We start from the raw sequence: 12158 nt of genomic DNA on the forward strand, positions 1-12158 counted from the left end.
CAACGTTTTTAACAATCATGAAAACTATTCTCATCCAGCATCCCCTCTTCTAATGTTCTCCTTCACCTCAGTTCTGTTCAGCAAATGATTGTGTTTAAGACGATTGACAAACACTTGCTCCTTACATCAGTGAAGCCAACACATGAAAACTTCCATGTCCTCCTAAAGCCATTATCATTTACTAAAGTACACACCCTACACTGTGTGCATTTCTTATCAACCTCTCCCATTACAAATTCACATGTCTACATTTATATTGGGAACTGCCTATGTAAACATGTCAGTCTGTGTTTACATCCTCATGCCAGTACAGGCGCTGGAGCATCTTAGTTTGCATCTCCCAACTACCTGATCTGTACTGCAGATAAACTCCCAACTTTGTAACCAACATTTTACATAAGGACGTGATGTATGACTTTAAAATGGAGACTGAATTACATCAGTCCCCATGAGAGATTCAGAATACTGCTCCACACACCATCATTTTCACCATTTCTCCCATCCTTTCTTAATGGTCTTGCTGCTTTGATTCCATGGACATGAATGACATTCTCCCTCCTCATAATTCAACTGAGATCAAGGTCTGAACCCTGGGCTATATGGCTCAAACAGAAAATGCTAAAGACTTGCAGGTTGATAGGTAAATTGGCCATTGTAAATTGCCCCGAGTATAGGTAGGTGGTAGGAGAATGGTGGGGATGTGGTAGGGAATATGGGGTTAATGTAGGATTAGTATAAAATGGGTGATTGTTGGTCAGCACAGACTTGGTGGGCCGAAGGGCCTGTTTCAGTGCTGTATCTCTAAATAAAATAAAATAATATAGCAGGGTAATCAGTACATGAAACAGAAGTGAGTTAATGCTTCATGGGGACCTCCCATTTGAATCCTTCTGGTAAAGTCCCTGCCTTAACCTTTCAACTTTAAATTCTGACCAATCCGCTGTAAGCATTTTCATTTTCTGTTTAAAATTCAGGTCAATGAGAAGTAACGGACAACTACAAAACAGGTCAACATGTAGAAAAACGTGTTAAGTACACCCTAAAGATCCACAATTTAATCTTTCTTTAAAAACAAAAGGCAGGATCAGATGTATATGGTATGTTACTTTCTGTACACATAGGAACACACACAACTGCAAAGGATTGTGCCAATCTATCTGCCTAACTCCACGTTTCAGAAACAGAATACATAGTTCCACTTCTGAGTCAGAAGGTTGTGGGTTCAAGTTCCATTCCAGGATTCCAGAAAAATCTGAGGGAATGCTGCACTGCTGGAGGTGTTGCCGTTCGGATGAGGCATTAAACCGAGGCCCTGTCTGCCCTTTTAGGTGGATGTAAAAATCCCAGGGTATTATTTCAAAGAGCAGGGGAGTTGTCCCAAGTGTCCTGGCCAATATTTATCCCTCAATCAACACCACAAAAACAGATTATCCGGTCATCACATTGCTGTTTGTGGGAGCTTGCTGTGCGCAAACTGGCTGCCACGTTTCCCTCATTACAACATTGAGTACACTTCAAAAATACCTCATTGGCTAGAAAGTGCTTTAGAACAACTTGTGGTTGTGAAAGGCACTATATAAACACAAGTCTTTTTTTGGTTTTACTTAAATCCCTCATTTTTCTCCCCAAAGGCCTGTTCAACTCTTTCTGAAAGCAGCTAATGTTAGCAGTATCGATCGCTTCCCTGTGCAGTTCATTCTAAGAATTCGCCATTCCTATATTCACCTATTCCTCTGCCAAGCTTCATCTCAATAGCACCTTATAACTCTCGCCTAACAGACTGAACAGTGGGAATGGATGGCGGGAAAGATGTCTTACTAACTTATGTTTCTTTTTCAATAAAATCTAAGCAATACTGATAGATCACAAATTCATAGATGTTCATTCACAGCAAGGGAATATAGAACTCTTGTATCCTATCACCATGTGGAAAGGTGAATGACTTTTAACTATTATCAGTCATATTACTTATAATTACAAGGACATTTTGTATCTGCATTTTTGCCCGAAATCAAGTGAATGTCTTTTTGGAACCTATGATAATACATAAAAACTTGTATACGTATTGTGTAAAGATCCTAGTGTTAGCTGGAATGTATCTGTAATGTGTAATTGTTAAGTCCTATTTTATGTAAATAAGCCATAAGAATGATTCGTATGATGATGGAAAAAAGTCTTAAGATTTAGATAGTTTATCAGATGATGATTAGATTTTTTTTCCTCCTCAAAGCCTTTGAACCAATCACTCTTGTTTCTCAGAATTCAAACATCTCCTTAAGGTGATGCGTATTAATTCACACTTTTGGCTTGTTTGCAAGTTTACAGAACTTGAGGTACAGCCACCCCTCCCCCCCCCCCTCTCCAAATCTTCTCATCATCTCTCTTTAAAAATGCTGATTCTTGCAGGTTTTTCTCCACAGGTGTTTTCTTGCAGCGAGTGTGACTGGGATAGTCAGTCATGGATGCAGTCACTGACTAGCTTGACCCTCTTGTTCAAATACCCACACTTCTTGCTCAGGGGGTCACTGAACAGTGGGTACACAAGAGCAGGAACTCTAGTCGACGTTTTTCCCTTTTTAACCAGGGAGCGCAGAGGTCAACCATATTGCCACAAATTACAATTAACGCCAACTCAACGCAGAGCAAGGATCAAACCAGAGACCTTACTGGGCTGTCGAGCTCCATAAACACACCACATGGAATATTTACCCACTAAGCCATCAGAGGAACCAATAATATCTTCTTGTTCTCTCACTCTACACATACGAGGCCATCTTTCCTCTCATTTTAAAATGGAAAACAGTTATTTAAAATTACATAAAAGCAAAATACTGCGGATGCTGGAAATCTGAAACAAAAACAAGAAATGCTGGAATCACTCAGCAGGTCTGGCAGCATCTGTGGAAAGAGAAGCAGAGTTAACTGACCCGAAACGTTAACTCTGCTTCTCTTTTCCACAGATGCTGCCAGACCTGCTGAGTGATTCCAGCATTTCTTGTGTTTATTTAAAATTACATTTTAGGTTCTAAGAAAGGCAAGAACTGCTGAACAGGAGTGGTGGGGAAAAGACTGAAGTAAAGCACGAGGTAAAAGCTGATATTGCTTTCTGCATAACATGGTTGTGATATGACTTATCCAGTGTTAGAATCTTTTCCTCCCTCCCCTCCAAAAAATGTTCAAAGCTAGACAGTGAGCAGGGTTGGAGGGAGAAGGGAAAACAAATCAAGGCCTTATTTCTGATGTTAACTTTGATACTCATGAAAGTTCACTCAAGACTATAAGGGAAGTAAAGCAATACTGCCATCTTCCCTGGAACAGAGAAGGTTAGGAGATAACCTAATAGAGGTTTGCAATACGAATGAGAACTTTCTATAGATAAACACTATTCCCTCTGGTGAGTGGGCCGATGGCCAGGGGTCAAAGATTTAAAATCATTGGGAAAAGTACTGGAGGTGGGGGGATGAGGAGAAATGTTTTTACTCAGAGCTGTTAGGATCTGGAATGCCTGAAAAGGTATCTGAAAAGGTGGTGGAAGCTGATTCCATAAATAATTGTAAAAGGGAATTGGAGGAGTTCTTGAGGATGAGGAATTTACAGGGTTACGGATTAAAAAAAAGAAGAGTGTGAGACTAAGCATGACTGCTTTTCAGAACCAGCACAGGCACGACAGATTGAATGGCTTCCTTCTGTGCTGTAATTTTCTATATTACAAAACCCAACAGAAATTTCTAGGCAGCCCATTCAAAAACTGGAGAGTTGGAAACTGCTCTGTCTAAAGGTGACACTCAAAACAAGTTGCCCAGCAATTCAAATGAAGGGTCAGCTTTTCCATGTCTCAGACTAAGTGAAAACTCTGCAATACATCAGTCTTTACTCTCATCTGTTTCTGGATGTATATGTTGCAACTTTTACTCCAGCTTTCTCAGAGCAGCTGGGAAACAGTGAGTACTCTGATCAGCATCTTCTAATTAGCAAAAGAATGTTTTTAAGTGACACTGAAGAATGATGCATATTTATTTTTATTCTCAAATGTCTCAGATAGGAGACAAAAAACTAATGTTATAAATCATAATTCTGCAGGGGTTGCTTTATAAAAGCATTAGAAATCAGAAGTTTCAACTCCCGTGTGTTCAATTATTTGGTTGTTTCTGTATTTCAAATCGGATTTGTTGAGGGGGTTGCGACAAAGGAAAGGACCTTGTGTAATTCCAGTGGTAAAGGAATAGACTTCCAACTGTAGGGTTAAGAGTTTCAATGCACGTTAAGGCCCAGATTCAGGGAGTTCTGACCTCCGTAGGAGACAATGGGTGTATTCATCAATCCAAGCTCAAGTCACAGCGAGAAAGTCCAACAGAGATTTATAACCATTTCCCATCACAATACTAATCACAATATCCATCAATGAATACTTATTGGGAGCAGTGCGGACCTTGTTGATGGTGGAGACCTATCTTTGTCATCAATTCATGATTTTTCCCACCTGCCAGAGGCTTCATTGGGCAAACACTACTAGGGTAAATGGAAAATATACAATAAAACGTACCTCTAAGACGCTCTCTGACTCTAAAATGGTTCTGCCCAAAAAATGTACTTGAAGCTTTGTAGGTCCAGGAAGTACCTTTTAGATACATTTTGGACCCTGGTCCACTATTTGCTCACTCCCATCGAAAATCTAATGGGAAAGCCTTTTATGCAGCACCGTATTAAAAAAAAACAAGAACAGGGAGCAGTGTGGACCTTGTTCAGTCAGGATCAATCCCACTCTAAGTCACTGTTGAGAAGACAGTGCCAGCTGGAACTCAGTTGGAGCGTGTGGTAATGGTATTCTTAGCCAAAAATATGAAGAGAAGACGACACTTCAAACAATTGGAAGGGATTGTGTTCAGTTTAGAGCTGCCTAGCTCATGCATCTCTACTTATTTAAAGCTGGCACCAGAATAAAAGAAAAGACATGGACAGTAACAGATCATACCAGACAGATGAAATAGGTTAGTCAGCATCTGCAAAGAGATAGAGGGTGCTACACAAACCTTAACCTATCAGGACTAGTCCAAAGAACAACTAAATTCCTAGGAACAATGCAGGAGGCCAGCTGACAGACATGACATAATTGGTTGGACCATTATCTTGCCTAAGCAGTTGAAACTGCTACTCGTCTGGTGCTAATGCTCCTAATCACATTTTAGAAGAATACAGCAGTGTTAGATAACACACACTGCTGAGGCAGAACAGGGAAATGGGACTGTTGAGTTGAAGACCCATCACTAATCTTTAAAAGTGCTATGCAGCAGTAAAATGCTTCAAAAAAGACTTGCATTCATAAAACACCTTTCATGGCCTCAGACCATCCCAAAACACTTGACAGCCAATGAAGTATTTTTGAAGTGTAGTCACTGTTGTAATGCAGGAAACACAGCGGCCAATTTACACACAGCAAGCCCTCACGAACAGCAGTGTGAGCATGACCAGATAATCTGTTATTGCGATGTCGATTAAAGGGTAAATATTGACCAGGAGACTGGAGAGAACTCCCCTGCTCTCCAAGTACACCCGAGGGGGCAGGTAGGCCCTTGGTTTAATGTCTCCTCTGAAAGACAACATCTCTGACACTGCAGCACTCCCTCAGTACTGCACTGGAGTGCCAGCCTTGATGTTTGTGCTCAAGTCTCTGGCTTGGTGCTTGAACCCACAACCTTCTGAAAATTTCAAAAAATTTTCAGCAACACTGCCTGCCCTCCTGATGTGAAGCCTTCCTGGCTGCTCGTCATTGACTGCGTTCATTTGAGGCTTGCTATTTTTGGGAAATATAAATGTCCCTTTGTTGTTTAAAAAAAACAATGATCTACTCCAGAACAGTAGCTTTTCTTCAAGTAAGCTGGAAAGAAGGAGGACTATTTTGGAAGAAAAGGTAGGGAAGAAAGTAATGAGAGAAATAAAATATAAATCTTAAGGCAAAGTTGTTAAGAACTCTTCAACAGTTGCCTGGAATTTCTATGCCATTACTATTTTTTCTCTCTCTTGGCATTTCTTCACGGTAAAGCCTGGCTCGGGTATAAAATTAAGGCCTGACCCGACAACAGCCAACCTGAACCCAACCTGGGCCCCGAGTCCTTAAATTTCTTGAAATGCCCGACCTGACCCAAAAAGAACATTATTGAAACAGGAAAAAAACATAGATTAAAACGCAAACAATACGAAATGAACAGTCAGCCTGACCCGGTCCGAGCCCGAATGCTGGACGTAGAATACAGACCCGACCCGGTCCGAACACGACACATGTAGTCGGGTAGCCAGGCTTCACTTTGCGGACGAAGATTTTGGGAAGGTTGTACTCATCGGTAGCAGGCCGTTTGGTGGCTAGTCTATCCGTGACCAGCAGATTCTCCCACAGCGGGTATGTGAAGGTGTAGTCGCTGCGGGGGGCAGTTGGATCTATCCTTCTCCTCCTTTTCTCTTTCATGGTGGTTCTTCGCTCAGTCTCAAAGGTGTCTGTAGCCCTCCTGATGTAGCATCTCCAGGCATCACGATCTACGGCTGCACTTCCCACTGGCGATGGTCGATGTGGCACACAGAGACGGACTTCTTCCGGGAGTCCTTGAAACGTTTGCATGGCGTCCCTCTGTTCCCCTTACCTGTGGTCAGCTCTCCATACAACACGATCTTGGGCAGGCGACTGTCGTCCATCCAGGCAACATGACCCGCCCAACGCAGCTGGCTTTGCAGGAGGATAGCCTCGATGCTGGTGATGTTGGCTGTTTCCAGGACTTCAATGTTTGAGATGCGGTCATGCCAGCGATCTTGAGGATGCTGTGGAGGCAGCGCTGATGGAAGCGCTCTAGATGGCATACATGACGGCGGTATAGAACCCATGACTTGGCGCCTTACAGAGGGTGGTGAGGACTACGGCTTTGTACACATTGAGTTTGGTCGGTGCTCTGAGGCTGTGGTTGCTCCACTCAAGTTTGTAGAGTCTGCCGAATATACTGTTTGCTTTTGAGAGCCTGTTGTCCACTTCCTTGTCTAGTTTGTTAGTATTTCGCTCCCCTCCCCCACCCCCCTGCTCCCAAATGGCATTCTGTAAAACTTGGACTGTGTATATTCATTTGATAACTTAAAAGAAAAAGCAAACTAGAGGACTTTGCATTCATGATTTAGCACAACTGAATATCCTTACGCATAGTTTATTGAAATGGGATCCCTTTGTAAAGTTTCCAACAGGACAAAATGGCAGACAGACTCATCACAACACCATTAAAATTACAAGTCTATTAAAATAGCGGCAGGTATCAGTGTTAACAATATCACAAAAGTGTTAGTAAATCATCACAGGAAATGTGCGTGACTAACAGGACATCTGAAGAATTTTATTATAGACAAAAGACAATGGCTTGGGGACAAATGAGAAAGAGGCACCGGTAAAACCACTAAGATTATAAACTGATTCAGCTTACCTGCTTATATCAGTCCTGAGCTGCACAGTACTCACAATAAAAAGTGCTTCAGAAGATGAACGGTAATAGAGAATTTTAGGCAAGGACACTGATTCATGACGACTGAGTTCTTCTTTCAAGTGCATGGGATTCTGCAAATTTTTTTATTAGCATTTTAGGGACAGCATTCCACAGTTCTGCTCAAAAATAAAACACTGGTCTTGCCCAGGAGGTAAAAAGGGGGCTGCTCTGTCCGAAAACCAGAACCACTGATTTACAGAATTTCAATAAGATGAAGTTCTGTTTCTGGAGAGGGGGAAAAAAGGATCAGTCTGGGCTCCTGAACCTGACCCACTGACCCATGCTGGAATGTGTGGCTGTCAGGATCAGGCTTATGCCCTCCAGTGCCAAATAATCTGCCACTCAATGTAGATTCACCCAAGAAGAATGGTCACTTGGGAAGTACTGGGTCAAATGATGCTTGAGCAGGAGTTAACCCCTACACAGGAGAAGGACAGGAGAAATTCGCAACAAAAAGCGACTCTGGAAAGTCTGCACAAGTTGATACAGGAAACTGCTTTCTGAAATTATTTGGGAGTGGGTAAGAGGTTGCTCAGCAGAATGATCCTTTCAATTTATTGGTGACTTCTTGGACATCACCAAAACTCAAGTCTTCAAGTAACATTATCAAAGATGTTCATAATTGGAATCTAAAAGCCAGTCTTACATGTAAGGTTGAGCAAACTGTGAAATTGAAAAATATTTTACCATCTTTCACTCAATCACATTTAGATGTCACAGGCATCATTAAAAAAAGTTTGCCAGATGGTTGAGCAGACTGTCAATGCACGGTGTGGTCTAGGACAGTGGCAGGCAGTGCTCGATCTCATCCACAAGTCCTCAATTTGTGCTTGTGCCATGGGAGGTCTGGCACTTTGACAGAAAGAGGCACTTCAGGTAACACATTCACTGCTGTATCAACTAGCTGCAGAGAAGCATTAATACAGGCCAAGGAACAAGGAAGACAAGCGTCTTCCTACTGATTCTATCTTCAACCATACCTAGAGTCGCACCTCGTACGTTAAGTGGCTTCTGCTGCCTCACTATGTTAAATACACCATACAAGTGCAAGTGTTAGAATTCTATCAAAAAGAATACAGGAAAGGGGCGGCAAATTTGATTAGATAGTTTGAGGGCTAGAATCAGCACAGATGCATGGGCCAACTGCTGTCCTTCTTTGACATCATTTCTACAATTCTAAGTGTTTATTGGAGGATTTTTAAAACTTTCTGTTTTGAGTGCAGTGCTGATCGAAATTAAAGGGGGGGGCGAATATCGTGAGGAGTTTAGATTATGATTGATTAATAGGAACTACTGATACAATTCAGTTTCGTCATGGCAAAAGCTCAGCATTTCTTCCCGAAATCCCAATTCCTTACAATGACTTAAAAAAAAACAGAAAAAAAGGACTGATGACAGCACCACTCCTTTTATGGGGTTAGGTGGCGTGATTATCTGCAGCAACAATACCTTTTTGCTCTGCAAGAATAGAATAAATTGATTATTATATCAAAAGACAATTATAAAGTCACATGTAATTGGAGCATATGGCTTACATTTGGCTCATGGACACGTGTCACATACTTGCAAGCATTCTCAGTTTGTCAGGGTACTTATTTGTTGCAAGATAACCTACATACCTCATAGAGTCATAGAGAGATACAGCACTGAAACAGGTCCTTCGGCCCACCGAGTCTGTGCCGACCAACAACCACCCATTTATACTAATCCTATTAATCCCATATTTTTTACCACATCCCCACCATTCTCCTACCACCTACCTACACTAGGGGCAATTTACAATGGCTAATTTACCTATCAACCTGCAAGTCTTTGGCTGTGGGAGGAAACCGGAGCACCCGGCGGAAACCCACGCAGGCACAGGGAGAACTAGCAAACTCCGCACAGGCTGTGAACAGAACCGAACCCGGGTCGCTGGAGCTGTGCACTCTATTTTTCCCCCAGAATAAAGCACACCAAATCAGATTTTATTATATATAAATTAATAATTTATATAATAAATTAATTATTAATTAATAAACTAAGTCTTACTTGTGACCTTCGAGATCATTTTTTCCCTCACTCCAACAGGTGACTCGACAGACAGTATTTCAGATGAGCGAGCATTTCATGGTTTACTGGAGGAAGCACTCCTTGTGGTACTGAGTTATGCAGAGCAGAACATTCTATCTCCATTTCCAGCAAGTTAGGGCAGTAACAGGTACCACACACTTGGCCTCAGCAGCACTTGGACCAAGGGCTTGAGAGAAAGGGGGTGGAAAAAGAATCCACCATGCTTTGAATCCTGCTGGGAAGTGTGTGCATGAACACTGAAAGACAACCAGATCAAGGTAGTTTGTGATGCCCTCACAGTTGAATGGCCCACCAGCACTCTCAGCTTTAGGCCCACACATAAAGAATGGCCACCTGCCAATATGCAATACCCCCAGCTGGAGTTAGCAATTGAGGAGGAAAGTGGCAAATCAAAAGCTTCTCCAGTGTTAAAAAGGGTGAGATTAGTCGTAATATATCTGGACAATGAGACAGAAGTTAATTGAGAACTGACCATACACAATAAATTAACCACCAATTTCTAGCTCACGTTTTTTCTTCTTAATCACAACCAAAATATTTCTTTAAGCAATTAACTGACAACAAGTGATCCCCACAGAGACAGTTCTGGGCAGCAGTACATGTTCTGTTAAATCTCATCTGTCGCTTTTGCATGGCAATTTAGTTTCAGTCCTGCCATGTGATATATCCAAGTTCATCCTGTGCACTGTGAACTGATGCTTCCAATCAGAAAAACATAGAGGTAAACAACAAACAAAGTTTGCTGCATTCACAATATGACCATAAATAACAGAGACGACATATTTCCCCAAAATCCATTTCATTCTTCAGGGAATGAGAGAACCTCTTGCTAGCCTTAGCTCTCTGAAAAATAAGAAAACATGCGAGCCAGCCTAATATTTTTCCCCAAAGGGATTCCAAACATTTTTTGAACACTGGTGCCGATTTACCTTGAGTTAACACATTTGAGGTTTGTCCTCTACCTACTTCTGAAGTCTGGCTCGTTTTATTAAAAATATAAATAGCCCATATTGCACTTGGAAGTGTGATACTGTCAGTGTGCTCGAAGTTTGAAGAATAAGGTCAGACCAACATGGTTTCCTCCACCTCCTCCCATCCAGATGGTTGGAATCGAGCATTACCTTGGTGTGGGGCAGTAAGGGCAGCTACTATTTTTGTTGAATTGTGCCCAGAATTTGATGCACTGGGGAGAAAAAAAAAACATACAAAAAAATAATAAAAATCAGAAAGGAAATTACAGATAAGGATCCTGTAAGAAGCAAGGAGACAGAAGTTCCTGAGATATTAGAAATCAGCGGAAATGTCACATCATTGCAAATCCAAGTAAATTTAAACACTGCCTATTCTGACGGGTTGCTTAATTGCCTAAGGAAGAGGGGGCTTGATGTATCTTTTCTCCTTAGATGTTTTGTTCTTTAAAAATTAAAGTAGGAACTGCAGGAAAAGTCATTCTGTAAGTATGTCCTTCTAGACAGGGATCATTAATTATCTGCCAAGCAGGAATCGGCCTGAACTGATTTATACTGCTGGTTATAAGATGGGACATAATTTCACCTCTACAAATCCATTATTTCATAAGGACTTCCAATCCTTCTAATGAATTTGGACAGCGGTTTCAACTTGTGGGACTCCCATGAGTAGTAGGTAGCAGGTTCCCACCTGTTAGTTACTGATCTCAGCTGCTTTGTCACAGCAAGGGGATGGAGAAAAGTGCAACACAAGAGGAAGAGCTACCTCAAGCAGTCTTTGTTCACTTCCTGTATCACCTATACCATCCAAACTCCAAAGCTGCCTCCTCAAATCAGAATGCTCCAGTCAGAACAAGGCGGGGGCATTGCGATCAGGAGACCTACAGTATTGAGGATGGATGATCCACGGCCCACCTGGAAAGCAAGGGAGTAAGTTCTACATGCAGCCACTTAAGATAACATAGCAATCAAAAGGAGGAACTCTCATGAGATTTTCCTCTCCGAAGCCAATTATTAATCCCCCACCTGCCATTTCCTACCCCAAGATGAGAGAACATCATATTTCCGGAGATTGCACCTGGAACTTTCTGGTCTGTAGAACTCAGAGCCATAGCATCCACTGTGCTGTCGGGGAGTTACTGATATTGTGCTTGACACAAAACTTCAATGAGAATGTCCAAATAAGTACGCCTGTTCTTAATAACAGTGCTCTTGCATTTGGTAAGGGGAACAGAAATAAACTTGTAATGATTTACAATCACAACTGATTACTTATTTTGTGACCAAGCAATAGCTCAGAAGCAATTCTGTCCAGTGATTAAAACATTCCACACCCAAAAAAAATACCCAAGTTTCTACCAAAGCTGCAGACTACAAAACAAAAATGCTTATCATGTGCGAATTAGTGTGTGCGGAGGGACTGCTGATTAATAGCAGAAAATAAGCTACTCACCTCTTTGTGGACTATGTGTGAACAGGCCATTGGGTGTACTTTACTGACAGGCACAACCTTCTGACACATCAAACAAAGTCGGGGGCTGCCCGAGACCTGAAGTTTAAAATGAACCCAATTAATGCTTACACTTAGTTTGAACACTGGCGGCTT

The 12158-nt window shown here is 41.8% G+C and overlaps 1 protein-coding gene across 4 annotated transcripts in view; it reads right to left on the bottom strand.

Moving 5' to 3' along the window:
- Positions 1-7159: 7159 nt before the first annotated feature.
- Positions 7160-12158, bottom strand: part of LOC137381445 (RING finger protein 214-like) — a 67876-nt gene continuing 62877 nt past the window's right edge. For all 4 annotated transcript variants that reach the window (XM_068054045.1, XM_068054046.1, XM_068054043.1 and 1 more), the window contains 2 exons: positions 12006-12101; positions 7160-10767 (listed from right to left, as the gene is read on the bottom strand). In XM_068054045.1, the coding sequence (XP_067910146.1) occupies positions 10702-10767; positions 12006-12101 (162 nt within the window). In that variant the 3' untranslated portion in view covers positions 7160-10701. The remainder of the gene's footprint in view (positions 10768-12005; positions 12102-12158) is intronic.

The sequence above is a fragment of the Heterodontus francisci genome, chromosome 22 (assembly GCF_036365525.1).
Source record: "Heterodontus francisci isolate sHetFra1 chromosome 22, sHetFra1.hap1, whole genome shotgun sequence".
Lineage (NCBI taxonomy): Eukaryota > Metazoa > Chordata > Chondrichthyes > Heterodontiformes > Heterodontidae > Heterodontus > Heterodontus francisci.